Below are 17,490 nucleotides of genomic sequence, written 5' to 3'. Positions count from 1 at the left end.
GCCTGGGGGGGCGGACACCGGCCTCGCCGCTGCCGCCGCCGCCTCGGGGAGATTGAGGGGTGGGGGGTGGAGGAGACGGGGCTCTTCTCCCCCCCTGCGAGTATCGCGGGTCCCCCTCTTGTTTATATTCTAATAGGCATGTTGGCCAAATCTGAGGATACTTAAATCTTGTGATTGGAGCTGTCAACAGGCAAGACAGATCTTTCAACAAACCTAAAAAATGCCCCTGGTTTGCAGAAAAATCTGAAATCTTTATTAAAAAAATACATTGGGGGATTTAAAAAAAACCCAAATGATAAAAGAAATACCTGTAGCTTTAACAAACAGATCCCCTCAGTGGCTGTTGTTAGGCAACCACAGCATTCCAGGCTGGATTTCAGTGAGTAGGAAGGCGGGGGGGGGCAGGTGTCAGGCTCGGGCTGTCTGACCAACTGTACTCGCTGTATTACTGCCTTGATGATTACTGTGCCTGTTGTATTTCCTCCCTGCTTACTGGTGTAACCTTCCCCCCCCATACTGTGTTGTTCTGCAGCCCTTATCATTACCCTCGCCTGCCACCACATTCCTGAGGGGGGGAGTGAGTGTCTGTAGGAGTAGGGATGCTAACTTCAGTAAATCTTCCATGCCATCCCAAGAGACTTCTTTCACATGGGAAGTTGTCCTTGGAGAAGAGTCTTTGATTAGGTAGTTGTGGACTGTATATCTCTCATGTGTGTAGTAACGTTGACGTGTATGAATGGAATGTGTGATTGTAACTATATGCACCTTTCCCGCCTTGGCACCCCAGTTCTGACAAAGAGTTCAATCCCTGAACATGTCATATGTTCTAATAAAACTTTCATCCAAGAAAGTGATTTCACTGGGAACCTGACAGCAGGGCAGGGTCATTTCCAGGCCTATTTTGTCCTTTGAGGGGGAGGACTCATTGGGACCAGCCTGCTAGGGTTGCCAGCTGCAGGCTGGGAAATTCCTTGTGGTGGAGTCTGAGGAGGACAGGGTTTTCTCCAGGGCGATACGTCTCTGTTGTCTGGAGATCAGTTGTAATTGTAGAAGATCTCCAGGTCCCACCTGGAGGTTGGCAGCTCAAGGCCCAGCAGCAAACACTGGGTGACATGATACCATCAGATTTGCATGACTCAACTCTGCCTAGCTGCTTGCTGTTGTTCAACAGCAGCCACCATATGAAAGCCAGTGTGGTGTAGTGGTTAATGATTTAGAGTAGGTCTGGGAGATCCAGGTTTGAATCCCCATCTTGCGGTGGAATCTCACTGGGTGATTTTGGACCAGTCACATACTTTCAGCCTAGCCTACCTCACAGTGCTGTTTTGCGGATAAAAAGGAGGAGAGCCGAATAATGTAAGCTGCCTTGAGTCCCCAATGTGGAGAAAGGCTGGGTATAAATGAAGTAAATAATAAATACAGCTGAAGTTAGGAGACAGATAAAATGTGGGTTGGTGAATGGTTGAATAGGAGAGAATGAGTCAGGGAAAGTGGAGAGGGGGGCAAGAGATAAGGTTGCTAACTCCAGGTTAGGCAATTCCTAGATATTTGGGGGGTGGAGTCTGGGGAGGGGTGGGTTTTGAGGAGGGGAGGGACCTCAGAGGGGTGTAATACTATAGATTCCACCCTCCAAAGCAGCCATTTCCTCCAGAACTAGGGTTGCCAACCTCCAGGTGGGGGCTGGAGATCACTTGGAATTACAACTGCTGTCCAGAGATCAGTTCCCTTGGAGAAAATGGCTGCTTTGGAGGGTACACTCTGTGGCATTATACCCTGCTGAGGTCGCTTCCCTCCCCAAACCTCAACCTTTCTGAAGCTCCACCCCCAAATCTCCAGGAATTTCCCATCCTGGAGCTGGGGACCCTAGGTGGGAACTGATCTCTGTAGCTAGGAGATCTGTTGTGATTGCATGAGACCTCTAGGCCCCACCTGGAGGTCGGCACCCCTAGGAGAGAAGGAAGCAGGTAAAGGGGAGAGACTATGGGGGCTTTCTGGAAATAGGGAAACAGGAAATAGTGAGGGAGGTGGAAATGAGATGCTTACCTCAAGTCCTTGTGGGTTCCCAGTTGTACTTAAAAAATGTAAATAAAGAAAAAGAGCAGTACAGAGCCTGTGATGCTGAATTATTCTTCTTATGGTGTTGATGGCTCCTTAAATGTACAGATGGTGGATACTCAAGTTAGGCGCAGACTTGGAGAAATGTATCTGCCTTATCTTGAAAGATTTTAACTTTTCAGCTGTGAATAACATTTATGTTCTGGATGATGTTTCAATTTGCTTATGTCAGTCAGAAGTCAAACTGTATGAAGTTATTTTTTTCCCAAAGAGGAAGTAATCTGTTTTCTTTTAAGAGAATGTTGCTACAACTTCCTCTGGTGTCGTAAAGGAAATGTGATATATGTTGCATGTGTAATTTGTTGTAATGATATTTGTAACTTAAATAACAGTTGCTTGGCTTAAGAGGTGAGCCATCTCTCACTAACATAGCCTCGTACGAGCTGGCTCGCTGCAACTATATGCATTCCATCATCTATAAAACATTTCTGTCTCGAATTTGAGAATATTGTTTCTTCTTCTTCCACACTGAATATTTCAGTTTTTTTACAATACCATGAAATAAAACTTCCTAAATGCAAGTCAGAAATGGGTATAAATATTTATGAATATATAATTGAGGACATAATTATACCTGTGGTTCTGTTCAGTCTATTTTGAAGTAAGTGTGTGTAGGACTGCACTGTAAATGTACTTGGGCTAAAAATGCTTTTCTGGGGCAATGTAGCTTATAAAGATAAAGTGGCCCTTGGTATTTGGTTTGTGCATTGATAACATAGAAGCAACACCTAGTGGTCAGCTCAAATAAACAAACTTACACAGTCTCCTTTTGTTTAGGTCTTCCCAGTCATCAGACATTTTCATTCCATCAGGGGAGGTAGAGGGTTCAGAATCCACAAGTGAGCTAATTAAGCTTGGTGACACAGCATACTTGTTTTCTTTAAGAAATGATGGTAAGTAAAACTAGCAAAAGCAGCAGTCAAATGTGAGCAATGTGAACTGTCCACTCCACGGAGACCACTTGACCTCCACGATGGCTGTTTCTGCATGGAAAGCTGCACCAATGTAGCGGATGATGACTAAGACAAATTTTGTCTATGCCACGAAAAATTGTTTTAATTCATCTGAGACTAATAAGAAAAACAGACACAGGTTTGGTTCCTTTATTGATACAAACAGCTACTACTTGAAATAAACAAATTTGGCATACAATAAAGAAAAATTTCATTTAGACTTAACCAGTGTATGTTGCCTGCTTATATGTTATATCAGGCACAGGAAAATACGTAGGGGGAAAACCCTTGTCCAAGACAAGAATTTATATGCAAAACAGAGAAGTCTATTAAATAACCAATGTAAATGACAAATCACACTAATCTAGAAGGCAAAGAATAGCATAGTTGATTTTGGAGTGAGAAAGCCTGATCACCCGCCTGGGCCTGAAGACCACCTAGGATTTGCCATTTGCTAATCTTCCACAGACTACAGTAGTCTCTGAATACTATGGCAGGTTTACTAGGATATCGTTTCTGCCACAGTTATTCTACAACTTTTACCGAAGGCAGTGTGGGAACTGCAGTAATCCATTTGGGCAGGTCTTCTGCAAGGTAACTTTTTGAATTGTCAGTTTATATGGCAGAATCCATTGCAGTCTTGTTGGCTTGAAGTTATTTTGAATTCCTAATATCTAAAACTCACTGCTAGCCTTGAACCCTCTAAAATTTAACACCCTCCCCCACCCAATGGAGTATTTCCACAGATGAAAGGATTTTAATCTGCAGAGTGTCACTTTCTTGCCTCAAGCTTTGCAGCAGTTCAAAGTGCCCTCCAAATGCTTTCAGAGCTAGTTTGGTGTAGTGGTTATGTACGCGGACTCTATTCTGGGAGAACCAGGTTTGATGATGAAGAATAATAAGAAGAAGAGATTGGATTTATACCCCGCCCTTCACGTGGCTTACAAACTCCTTTCCCTTCCCCTCACCACAACAGACACCCTGTGAGGTAGGTGGGGCTGAGAAAACTCTGACAGAAACTGCTCGTTTTCAAGAACAGCTGTGCCAGAACTCTGGCTTGCCCAAGGTCATCCAGCCAGGTGCAAGTGGAGGAGCGGGGAATCAAACCCGGTTCTCCCAGTTTAGAGTCCGCGCACTTAACCACTACACCAAACTGGCTCGCTTCCCCACTTCTCCACATGCAGCTGCTGGTGTGACCTTGGGTCAGTTACAAGTTTTTTCAGAGCTGTTCTCTCAAGGGCAGTTCTCGAGAGAGCTCTCTCAGCCCCACCTATCTCACAGGGTGTCTGTTGTGGGGAGGGGAAGGGAAAGGAGTTTGTAAGCCGCTTTGAGACTCCGAGTGAAGGGTAGGGTATAAATCCAAACTCCTCCTCCTTCATCTTCCGCCTGAATAAAAAATTGGCTCTAGTCAGAAGATCCAGTGTTCATTTGAGCTTGAATTCTTTCTAACCATGAATATTGAATGTTCTTTTGAAATGCTTAAATAATTGTGATGCCTTTACTGTTTCCAAATACAGTGTTTGATACAACATGCTTTGCTTCTGCTGTGTCATAGAACGTATGGTCTGTCTACCTTATGGTCTACCTACCTTGTCAATCTAACCTTTGTTAGGAATGTTGACGATCATTTAAAATCATTAGAGACTAGGATCAGTAGGGTGTAAGATAGAAAGGCACTACTCATGGATAATACTAAACCATGGCTTTGTGTTAGATAAGCAGGGCTCGAGTTCTGGCCTCTCACTTGTCCCCGGTCAAATTTGGATTCCCTCCATTACTTCCCGTTTTGTAAGGGCAAACTAAAACTTGCCACATCTGAACCCACAAACTCCAATTTGTGTTTGGCTTCCAAAGCAGAATTGGTAACTGTCTCCATTTCCCAAAGAGTTACCAGCCTCAAAAGGGATCTCAAGGAAGACTACTGAGCCTGAAGAGCCTGCCGCTTCTGCAGAAACATCTAGTATACCCCCCAGCAGCAGAAAAGCATTCGTCACAGAAACTGAAGGTGAGTATCCAGTTTTGTCTGGGGCATCTCTACAAATGGGCTCTTTTAATCTTTCAGTTGTTTTTTCATAAGAACATAAAGACGCCAATGTTGGATCAGGCCAAAGGCCCATCCAGTCCAACACTCTGTATCACAGTGGCCAGAAATACCAGGAGGTCCACCAGTGGGGCCAGGACATTAGAAGCCCTCCCACTGTTGACCCGCCCAAGCACCAAGAAGACAGAGCATCACTTGCCCCAGAGTCCCTATCTATACCTTGTGGCTAATAGCCACTGATGGACCTCTGCTCCATATGCTTATCTAATTCCCTTTTGAAGCCGTCCATGCTTGTAGCCGCCACCACTTCCTGTGGCAGTGAATTCCAAGTGTTAATCACTCTTTGGGTGAAGAAGTACTTCCTTTTATCCGTTCTAACCCGACCGCTCAGCAATTTCATGGAGTGCCCACGGGTTCTTGTATTGTGAGAAAGGGAGAAAAGTACCTCTTTCTCTACCTGCTCTTTCCCATGCATAATCTTATAAACCTCGATCATGTCACCCCTCAGTCGTCTTTTCTCCAAGCTAAAGAGCCCTAAGCGCCTTAACCTTTCCTCATAGGGAAAGTGTTCCAACCCTTTTATCATTCGAGTTGCCCTTTTCTGCACTTTTTCCAAAGCTATAATATCCTTTTTAAGGTGTGGTGACCAGAATTGCACACAGTATTCCAGATGAGGTCGCACCATTGATTTATATAGCGGCATTATGATATTGGCTGATCTGTTTACAATACCCTTCCTAATAATCCCCAGCATAGCATTGGCCTTCTTTATTGCAGTCACACACTGTCTTGACATTTTCAGTGAGTTATCTACTACAACTCCAAGATCTCTCTCTTGATCAGTCTCTGCCAGTTCAGACCCCATCAATGTGTATTTATATTTAGGTTTTTTTGCTCCAATGTGCATCACCTTGCACTTGGCCACATTGAACCCCATTTGCCATGTTGACGCCCACTTGCCCATCCTTGACAGATCCCTTTGGAGTGCCTCACAATCCTCACTGGTTTTCACCACCCTGAACAACTTCGTATCATCCGCAAATTTAGCCACTTCACTGCTTACTCCCAACTCCAAATCATTAATGAACAAGTTAAAAAGCAGTGGACCAAGTACTGATCCCTGCGGTACCCCACTGCTTACCCCCCTCCACTGAGAAAATTTCCCATTTATACTCACTCTCTGTTTTCTATTAATTAGCCAGTTTTTGATCCATAAAAGGACTTGTCCTTTTATCCCATGATTTTTGAGCTTACTTAGGAGCCTTTGATAAGGAACTTTATCAAAAGCTTTCTGGAAGTCAAGGTAAACAGTATCTATCGGATCCCCCTTGTCCACATGTTTGTTCACCCCCTCAAAGAACACTAACTGGTCAGTAGGCAATATGGCAGTAATCTAGGAAGGATTTCATTTCACCTTTGTTTGGTGATCCCATGGAGAAGGAATGTGCTTTTTTTATCATGTGAGAAGAACCGACTCTCTTCCCTTAGGTTTAAGGAGCTCAGAAAAGCCCTACTACAACCGTGCCAGGTGTTCACGCAGCAACTTCCAGGGAAGGGGGTACCAACTTCTCTCTGGGTAGTAACCACTGACACCAACAAATCTGAATGAGTGTCTGATGCTAGGCACATTTGTACGTCTAGCATCATGTGCTGCCATTTAAAAGCTCTGTCTGTTTCCTGCTTTAGTTGTATTAGCTAACACTGAAACAAACTGTTGCACTTCAGCATTTTAGGAATGGAGAGCTCACCTGCTGCCCCTCTCCTTTACCACAACTGAATAGGTGTGATGTTTTTACAGAGATCAAGCTTTGAGCATTCAAATTATAAGAAAGTTTAGTAAACAAAAAATAAAAAAGTATGCATGGTCTGTACAAGGATCAGGCTGAGCAAGGATATAAAGAGAAGGAGGACACATGCAGTCCTTTAAACCCTTAACTCTATACTTACCCAAAACAGTATTTAATTAGAACAAAGTCTGAGTTCAGTGGCACCTTTAAGACCAACAAAATTTTATTCAAGGTATAAGCTTTTGTGTGCAAGCACACTTCGTCAGACACAATTAAATGAAATCTCCTCAAGCCCCACTTAAAGGAAAAAGAGGGTGGATCACCTTAGAGGGTAGATCCAGGTAGTCAGTCGTGTTGAAGCAGTAGAACAAATTAGAGTCAAGTGGCGCCTTTAAGACCAACAAAGGGTTATTCAAGGTATGAATCTTCATTCACTCTCTATGCTCTGTTCACTAATCTCTATGCTCTGAGAGTGAATGGAGAGTCTAAAATTTATTTTAGCATATTTATTACTTTACAACTGTTGACCTTATAACTTTAGCTTGTCGTTTAATTATGTTTTTGCATAGCTTAAAACATCTTCATCATGTTACATGTTAATTCGGTTCAGCCCATCAGCTGTACATCCCATTCCACTGTATTTGAAAAAGTGTGCTTTGCACACAAAAGCTCATACCTTGAACAAACCTTTGTTGGTCTTAAAAGTGCCACTTGACTCTAAATTTGTTTACCTTAGAGGGAACACTGTGCATAAGTAGGGCTGAAATTAGTGTCCAGTTTGGTGTGGTGGTTAAGTGTGCGGACTCTAATCTGGGAGAACCGGGTTTGATTCCCCACTCCTCCACTTGCACGTGCTGATGTGACCTTGGGTCAGTCACAAGCTCTGGCACAGCTGTCCTTGAGAAAGAGCAGTTTGTGTCAGAGTTCTCTCAGCCCCACCCACCTCACAGGGTGTCTGTTGTGGGGAGGGGAAAGGAGTTTGTAAGCCACTCTGAGACTCCTTTGGGTAGTGAAGGGCGGGGTATAAATCCAATCTCTTCTTCTTCTTCTTCTTCTCTGTAGGATCTGAGAGAAAAGTGCCTTAGTGAGCATGTCCTAATGAGTGTGTGGAAATTCCATAAATAATCTGCTTTCGTCCAAAATATTTAAGGAAACTGTCTAACTGTGTGATTAATTATGATAATTAATTCTGCTTCCAAACTGTTTTTTGTCTCTAAGGATCAGCAAAAACTGCTAGGTTGCCCAGTGAGCAGCTGAGTTCCAGTGCCAAAAAACTTGGCGAACCTATTCGTTCAGCTGTTGCTTTGCAGCCACCCTACCAGCCTTCTGTGCCTAGGCCCCCTTACCAAGATGAAAGAGGAACTAGAAATTCAGACAGATGTCCAGCATTGACTAAGTCTCAGGGACTTTCATCCTCTGAGGTAAGTGATGAATCTTCTCTGATATCTGCTAGAATTGTCAGCAGTTTTTTTTGCAGCGTGATAGAATTGCACTGGGTTGAGAGAACCTAGCAATGTTTCAAATACACATTTACAAAATATGTTGGTGAAATGTCCTAGCTTTAAAAACATTACAGTGCATACTTTGAGCTCATGATTTTTCGGCCTAAGTAAATCTTGAGTTGTGGTGTTATGTGAAGGTACAGAGAATTCTGTTAGATTTTCATCTCCCTCTCAGCACTACCATTCTCAAGGCTTCTTGGAAGAAACAATTAAGATGGTTCAGCACAGACTTGGGAATGTGTGCTGGTGCAGTGTCAACACAGACACACATTCTTGCTAGCAGAAATATTCATCTACATTTAGGTCAGCCCTTTAAGGCATAATTCAGATTTGTAGTGGCCAAGTCGTGTTAGCTCATTATGGGAACGAGCCTGTTCCCTCCCTCTGTCATGTCCAGCATGTTAATAAGACCTCTATATATGCAGCAGTTATGGTCTGCTCTCTTCCCTGCAAACCAAACTAACAAAGCAGGTAGCAGAAGGGAGATAAGCCTGATAATTTCCTTACCTTGCACCTACAGCAGCAAACTATGGTTTATTGCTGAATGATGACATTTTCTCTGCAGTATTTGTTCATGGCAAGTAATGTTGCTGAAAACACACTAGGAATAAAATGTTGCCAAAGAGAATTCATTCCAGAAGATGTAGCTAACTACCTTATGACAGACTTGCCGCAGAAAAATAATACTTGGGTTTTTTTTAGATTTGGGTTAAGTTGACAGGTAAAATATCACATGTCAAATTGTATTGGCCCAAAAAACCTTATAAATGGCTTCTGTCCTTACATGAAGACAATTGTATAGCTGTGAGTCTAACTCACAGTGCTCACAGCCTTCTGTTGTTGCTAGCTATTGCCCATAGTCTTGTTCTCTTGGATACAAAATATATTGTCCTGGATCCAGATCAGTGCAAACAGAGTTCTGCTTGTGCAGTTGGGCTGACCTTCTACTCCCCTGCTGCAGGCCTTTTGCACCCATTCCAGCTACCCCTGAGAATAGACATGCCCTCTAGAAAGCTATGGCATGCCCTTATGAGTGGGAGGTCAATCAGTTCACACAAGAAACCCTTTAGAGTCAAGCTAATGTGTGGCTTCTTGCTGTCAGATCTTTCAACTGGAGGTGATGAACCAGGGGCAAAAGTTGTTATAAAGGAGCCAGATGTAGCTGATGAACTGGTGCCAGAAGACAGTGTGGATGATGTGGGAAAGGTAACTGATACTTTCCTATTCTGTTGGGTGTAGATTTTTATTTATCGAATTTATGAATCACCGGTGAGCCCAAAAGCACCTAGGGTAAAACAAATGATTAATATAGGGGGGGGGTGGAGAAAACAAAATGCACAAAGTACATTGTATAATAAGATGTGCTAACAACATTTTGTTGTTATCCTTTCAGTATGCGTTGTACTTTGCAGACTAACAAAAGAAGCACCCAACGGAGCATGCACATTCGTAGTGTACACAAAAAAAGAAAACCAGTTCGCCGCGCCGCGCGCTTCTTCGTTGCGCGCAGGCGTGTGATGTGATCGACACCTCTCCCTAACCACGGAAGCTCCACAGTACCTCTACAGAACCTCCACAGGAGGTCTGATCGCTTAACTGCGTGTTAGTTTGCCCCGGGGCAAACAGCCACGCTTCCCCACCGCAGTTTCCTGCCCATGTGACCGGGGCCAATTTAAACATTCCGTTCAGGTGAAGCAACAAAGAGAGAAGGAAAAAGAGAAACAGAGAAAATATGCATTTAGTTCCGTGACGTGTATTTAGTCCTCATTCCCTATTGAAACCAAGATCAAAATTATGTCAAAGGCTTCAGTGGTGGAGTTTGAGGAAGGATTTATAGAAATAGAAAGCAGTATCATATAGGCTTTTTGGGAGTCACTCATGGGGACAAAGGACAGCACAACATCAGGAGACTTTTGGAAGTCTGAGTGTGGTGGAACTGCAGGAATGAAGGTCACAGGCAGGGGTGTGTAGAGAAAGTTGTAAAAGCCAGAGAGCTTTGAAGATAAGGGCAAAGAGTTCGTGCTGCATTTGGGAATGAGGAAACTAATGTAGAGGGTTTATGGTGCTTTAGAGCATTAGTGTTCAATTGAAACAAAGTAAAGAAGGTTCTTTTTATGGGGGTTGCATAAAACTTTCAGTATTATTTGATGTTTTTATCCTGGGTGTGTTTAAACTGTATTAGCTATTTCAGGTGAGCATAACACTACTTACTTAATTTGCAATACCATTTGTTTGGCGTACTGTTGCTCACTGGGTCCCCAAGTATTAAGGACTTACGTACATTGGCTCTTATCGCAGCTCAAGTATCCCAGGTGTATAGTTCATGGGATGCTTTGATATTGTTTTGTTTTGGTCTGATACCCTTTTTGGGCATTAATGGAAGTGTGTCAAAAATCTTTCTGTTTGTAGGATTGCCCTTCCAATATTATGAGTGCTTAATTTATAAAGAGTTGGCATTTTTTGGTGCTGGCTGTTTGGCACTTGGACATATTTTAACCACACTGCGCCAAGCATTATCCTTTGAAGAACTGTTATACCCCAGCCTGCTTTAGTAAGATACTGGTCCCACTGAACAGATGCTCAATATAATGTGGTCCTCACTGTGCAGCTCAGTTCTAAGAGTAGGCATTCAGTTCAATATATCTTTGGCTTTTTCAGTGACAAATTTTCTTTTCCCCTTTAAAAGGAAACTGATGAGAATGTTCAATATAAACCAACTTCATCTGTTAAGGAGGACAGGTCACAAAGGTTTACATCAATACAAAGCACAAGACCTAAGCAAAAAAATCTGTTTAATGGGAAAAGGTATGTGTTTTCTTTAGTCTGCATGTAGTTACTGTAATTAGGCCCATTATGACATCAACAACCTGATGACACATGCTAATAAAAGTTACGTTTTTCACTTAGTTCAGAAAGACAAGCCCACTCATGAAAATGAAGTACATATGCTCCTTACATTCTTCATCTGGAGAAATAGTATTTCCAATATGTAGCTAAAGATGTAGGGGCTGCCATATACCACTCCCCCAAGTTTTGCTGAAATCAGATCTGAAATCAGGTAAGTTAAAGCACTTTCTGTTTCCTTAGGCAGCATGAAAGCTCCATCACAGACTCGCTCGCAGAGGTATCTCTTTCCCACAGCAGGATAAAAGAAAAATTGTCAGACCAAGAGCTACAACAGATGTCTGAGAAACTCTCCCATAGGCTGAATGAATTAGATGCAGTAAGTGAGCACTTTCTATTTTTTTTATAACACAATATTCTACTGTGAGGAAACCTGGTAAATGGTGTGGGTGCACCTAAAGCTACAGCAGGTGCTGAAGTTAACCAGGTGCATACCTGACTAATGCCTGGATGGAAACAGTTGGGGGGTCCCTGCTTGCCAATTAATTTCTATGCTTACTCATGTTATTTCAGCGAGGGTTAGCTACAAGTTTGACTGCGTTTCCAGGTCTCCTAGAAGGAAGTTAGGTGTGCAGAAGATACGAAGCTTGTTTCCCCTTCTTGATAAAAGGCTGTTACTGGAATTGTGTATTTTCAAATCCTTGGAAGAACTTTCAAACCAGAAACTCTTCACATTATCATATCATTATATCAAGAGAAGTGATAAAATCTGTGAATCATGATGTACCTGTTTTTATTATTCTGAGGGTAATCAATATGTTCTGGCATATTTTAATCATAAAATCTGTGCTAAACTGCCTTATGGGATCCCAATTTGGATTCACGCTATTAATAAGGAAATAGAATTCAATCTAACTTTCTTCAGAAAATCTTAGGCCTCCCTACGTGTGTTTCTTATGGAGATATTTGTTTGGAAATCAAAGACTCCTAGAGACCAAAGCATGGATTATACCATTCAAATTTGGCTAAAGCTACGTTTTAAAACCAATGTTAATCCTAATTGTCTCATTTTCCAAGTTTTAGCTGAGCTCCAGTCTTCCTCATGGTTATTATATATAGATAAGAAGATTGCTGTAATTGGGATCAGTTTGAAGAGTTGCTTTCCTTGCCAGAAAAATCAGCCTTTGTTTGATTAAAACAAAGACTCCTGGATACTGAGTTACAGGTACTGAGTAGGCGTGCCTCTGGTAGATGTTCTCCCTTGAGGTTAGGCATTTCTCCTATGGGTTCGCTAGCAACATATTTCTTCTGCCTCTTTGATCTGCTTATTCACAGAGCTTATATGTTAACCCATTTTAACGTATTGCCTTCTGCAGTACTTCACGGGAGATTTCAAAAGATTCCATATGTGCAAAGGGTATGCAACTGTGGCAGGAATGAAGTAGAAAGTATTGAGCATTTTTTTGCACTGTACCTATTATTCTGACATTCGTATTACATATACAAATTACATAATAGCATCGGTTATTACTGGATCTAATAGGCCAGTCCGATGAACATAAGACCCTTTATTTTTTTTGCACCCAAAGTGTTGTGATTATTGAAATGGTGGCGAATTTTCTGTATCTGGCTTCTAAAAGGAGAGAGATGTATTAAGATTTCATTTTCCTCCTGTTTGTTTTCCTTTAGTTTGCTATGCTAGTAAAGGTGGTGGTTGTTGTCGTTATATCCACACCTTGGAGAAAATCAAGATGAGACCTTTATATATCGGACAATTCGTAGAAGAATTTGGGACACTGAAGCCAAACATTATGGCACAATACTTTTCTAATTCGGTGATCCCGCTGCAACACAGAGACTTTATGCTAGCCAGATTTAATGTTTTTCCCTCATCTTGGGTCTCAGGTAGATATAGAGGCATCCCAAAATGTGACAGGATTTGCAATTGTCCACTCAGAGAATCTGATACTTTAGATCATAGTCTGGTACGCTGCCCCCTTTACTCACATCCCCGACTACTTCTGATAAGCCTTTACTGCCTAGGGCCAATTCTGATAGTGCAATTAGGTTTCTTTTAGCTGATAAGTCACCAAAAGTTACTGTACAGACTGCTGATTTTTTCGTCCAAGATTTTGGTAGCAAGGAACTATTCCTAATATTGGTGTTTTAAGACTTACAGATGTAATTTTACCTTGATGAAGTTTTATCTTATTGATTTTATATGACAGTAAAGGGTGTGTGTGTGTGTTGTTATATCAAGAGAGCTATTTCAGGAAAGTTTCATTAGCCCTTGCCAAACATGTGTCCTTGCTGTAGCAGTAACAGGGTTGACTTGCAGGGTTGCTGATCTTCACCAGGACAGGAGTGGGGGGCTCCCGGCCGGTGTCTGGTGCACGTGTGCGCTTAGAGTTCTCCCTCCCCAGCGTGCCCGACGTGGTCGCGTCACTTCCAGGTGACGCGCACGTCGGGGAGGAGTTCCCCCCGGGGCCCGATCCGGCGGTGGCGGGGAACGGGCCTCTGGGGCGGGGGTTTCCCCACCCCCCGGGGGGACTTGGGAAGCCTATTGACTTGGCTTCTGGGCCATCGTCATGGGCCAGTCCCCCTGCTTACGATTGGGGGTACGGACTCTTGCCTGAGCCTGCTGCCAACCTACTTCCTTGTGTATTCAAGCCCACTTGTCCATCTGCTCAAGGTCTTTGTAGCTCAGAGTAGAAGCTGGTTGGAGAAGAGGATTACTATTGGCAGCATATGAAAGGAACACAGAGAGGCAGCTAGCAGAATGTCTTCTAAATGCTTTATTTCCCCCAGTATGCTGCATGTGTCTTTTAGAGATGTAACCTGATATGTAATCTGCTGCTGGGATCATTGGTTTATCTGCACTGCAAATGCCTTTAGTTCTTGCTTTTTTCTTGGAGATAGTTAAAGATTTTTTTTGCACACTCCTACTCCAGAGAGAAGGGGTTTAAAGTTTAAAGTCCTTCTCTCTTCGCTTACCCCCCCCCCCCCTTTGCACCCTTGGCAGTCCGGCTGGGGAAGGGGAGGCTTTTGAAGATGCCTCCCCCCCCCATGTAACCTGATATGTAATCTGTTGCTGGGATCATTGGCTTATCTGCACTGCAAGTGCTTTTAGTTCTTTCTTTTTGCTTAGAGATAGTAAAAGATTGGGTTGTGTTTGCATTCTCTCTGGTGGCCTGATCATGTATGGTACTTGCTTGGTGGTAGGGGCCTAGTAAGCATGTGCAGTAACTGTATGCTGGATGGACAGTTTCTGTGCTTCTGAGTGTAGATTCATCTTGATACCAGAATTTTTTATTTTGAGAATTGGTAACTCTTGTCAGCTAATGGGGGGGAGGGACTAACTGTTTTGGCCAGTTGTGTTTATGTTCTGGTCAGCTGACAGACTTTTTTGGTTCACTCCTGTTTGGTAGTTTGAAATAGAAGAATAGTGTTTACAATTTTCTTTTGCTTGTACCAACTTGCATGAGTAAACCTTACCTTTCACTGGCTTTCTGAACAGCCTTTCTGTCTTTTCGGATGGCAATGGTGATGTGCAGGGGTCGTTTGGGGCCGGAGCACCGCCCTGGCAGCCCAGGAGTGGGCACAAATGGTGATGGTGGCAAGCCCCGCCCCCAGCTTCCCACCCCCGCGCTCCTTTTTTCTAGAGTCTTTCCATTATGTTCTATGGGGCGGCGCAACTCCATAGAGAAGGGGTTTAAAGTAGGGAACTGAATGCCTCCCCGCTCTCTCCCCAGCCCTTCCTAGCTTGCCCACCGAGGCAGGCGAGCCAGGAGAGGGCGGGGAGGGGGGGCTCCAGAAGCCTTCCTTGGCTCTCCTGCTTGGGTGAGCGAGCAGAGGAAGGCACGGGGAGGCATTTAAATGCCTCCTCACTCTCTTCCCGGACCTTCCTGGCTCACCCACCAAGGCAGGCAAGCCAGGAGGGGGGGGGCCCCTCCAGAAGACTTCCTTGGCTCGCTGGCTTGGGCTGATTTTTTTTTTTTTTGCACACTCCGGCTGGGGAAGGGGAGGCTTTTGAAGATGCCTTCCCCCCTTTTTCTTCCCCTTCTGATGCCTCCCCCCCTTTTTCTTCCCCTTCTGATATCACTTCCGGTGATGTCAGGGGGTGTAGCATATGCTAATGCGCTATTATGCTAATAGCCTATTAGATATGCTAATGAGCTCCTGCCTACAAAATGACCCCTGGATGTACAATTAAAAGTTTTAATGTATGAAATGCATACAATTTAAAATTAAAGATGATCTTTGCATTATTACATGCAGATGAACAATGCAGCTATTTTATTTTCTTCTGAAGCAGGGCTCCGTAGAGCACTTTGGGCTCTTAAAGCATTCTGCAAGGAGGAGCAGTTGACAATTAACTATCAGCTATCTTAGTTTTTATCACGAAATATGTTAAATATAGATAGCAGATCAATGGGCATGATATAGGTCAGGTGAAGTCTTTAAAGTATTTGGGTGTAGTTTTCCAGTCAACTGGCCTTTTGGAGGACTCAGATAACCCATGTTGTTATAAGTGCCCAAAGAATGAAATCTGCTACCCTGAAATTCTTCTTCTCAAAGGGAGATTCATATATGTAAAGGTAAAGGTTCCCTTGCTCGAAAGCCAGTCGAGTCCGACTCTAGGGTTGCGGTGCTCATCTCCGTTTCAAAGCCAAAGAGCCAGCGCTGTCCGAAGACGTTTCCGTGGTCATGGACGCCAAGGCACCTCAGATATGTACCAAATAGTATGGCACAGTACTTCTCTAACTTGGTGATCCCGCTGCAACACAGAGCCTTTATGCTAGCCAGATTTAATGTTTTCCCCTCATCTTGGGTTTCAGGTAGATACAGAAGTATCCCGAAATGTGATAGAATTTGTAATTGCTCATCTGGAGAACCTGATACCTTAGATCACATCTTATTACGCTGTCCCCTCCACTCACATCTTCGATCATTTTGGATTAAGCCCATACTGTCTAGGATTAATTCTGAAAATGTAATTAGATACCTTTTAGCTGATGAGTCACCTGATGTTACTGCACAGATTGCTGAATTCTTGGCAGTAAGGAGTTTTTAAAAATATTGATGTATTTTAAGAAGGTGGGTGTAATGATACCTGATGAAGTAACTTATTTATTGTCTTATATGCCAATAAAGGTGTTGTATTGTATTGTATGTTTTGTTTGTGTTTAACCTGTTGGTGTTGGCTGATCTGGGATTGTAATAAATGAATTGATTATTTTAAAGATGGTCCTATATCAAAGCCCATGAGATTTACATACCCTCACTTGCCTTATACTGTGTATGCATCCTAATACTGGACAATGCAGCGGCAGGATCTGTGGGTGCATAAGTGTAGATAGGTTGCTGAATTTTAATGACCTCAGTTTTGGGGAGTAAACCAGAAAGGTGCATATACTTGAATCAGAAATGGCGCATTCTATAATACCACTGTAGATTGCTTTAGCATGAGCTCTGACGAATAGGACCGTTCTCTTTAAACAACAGATGTTAAAGAATGCTTTGAGTGAACGAAGCAGGGGGGAATCATCTACTGATGAAGACAGACTTTCTCAGCATAGTGATAGTGTCATGGATTACCACGACACGAAGCAAGAACCAGGTAATGCTTTGGAAGTTTATGAAGTATTAGTGACCATTCAGCATGTGCATTTTTTTAACTTCTTCCTGCTACAAGATTATGATGGCTATGGAAGAGCCACAGTGAGATTAAGCTAGCAAGGAGTTTAAAGAAAATTAATGTTAGAATGGTATTATCTTGCCTTGAATCTCATCCTAAAATTGAATAAATCTCAGAATAGGGGGTAGCAGATCTGCTGTTCAGTCTGAGAAAAATGACACCCTTCTAATTCCACTAATTTCAATGTATTTAGAAGTGGGTAACTTTTGGCTAGACGACCTTCCTGCCATGCAAGCTGAGTGCCTACAGTTGCCCAAGCAGGAGAGATTGTACCATCCAGTCTTCTCACCCTCCTGTTGCTACCTGCTTGAGGAGAGTCCAGCTGAAGACACTGTGAAGGATCCTGGGGTGTTTAATTGCCTGTACCTGGAAGAGCACGCTAGCTCAGCTGGGCTGGCCTCATAATGTAGCCCTCCTGTCAAGGGCTGCCCTGGAAGGCAATGCCAGAGGCTGCTGTCTTCTTCTTCTTCTTCTTCTTCTTCTTCTTCTTCTTCTTCTTCTTCTTCTTCTTCTTCTTCTTCTTCTTCTTCTTCTTCTTCTTCTTCTTCTT

General features: G+C 43.1%; 1 protein-coding gene across 1 annotated transcript in view; it reads left to right on the top strand.

Moving 5' to 3' along the window:
• Positions 1-17,490, top strand: part of CEP95 (centrosomal protein 95kDa) — a 47,192-nt gene that overhangs the window by 14,417 nt on the left and 15,285 nt on the right. Inside the window, exons 6-12 of the mRNA XM_015423643.1 lie at positions 2,893-3,008; positions 4,954-5,073; positions 8,115-8,317; positions 9,380-9,604; positions 11,085-11,203; positions 11,486-11,621; positions 16,748-16,862. Coding sequence (XP_015279129.1) covers positions 2,893-3,008; positions 4,954-5,073; positions 8,115-8,317; positions 9,380-9,604; positions 11,085-11,203; positions 11,486-11,621; positions 16,748-16,862 — 1,034 coding nt within the window. The remainder of the gene's footprint in view (positions 1-2,892; positions 3,009-4,953; positions 5,074-8,114; positions 8,318-9,379; positions 9,605-11,084; positions 11,204-11,485; positions 11,622-16,747; positions 16,863-17,490) is intronic.

This window comes from Gekko japonicus, unplaced genomic scaffold, assembly GCF_001447785.1.
Source record: "Gekko japonicus isolate JY-2015 unplaced genomic scaffold, Gekko_japonicus_V1.1 scaffold33, whole genome shotgun sequence".
Classification (NCBI taxonomy): domain Eukaryota; kingdom Metazoa; phylum Chordata; class Lepidosauria; order Squamata; family Gekkonidae; genus Gekko; species Gekko japonicus.
The sequence above is the reverse complement of the archived record's forward strand: the minus strand, read 5'-3'. Positions and strand labels throughout refer to the sequence as shown.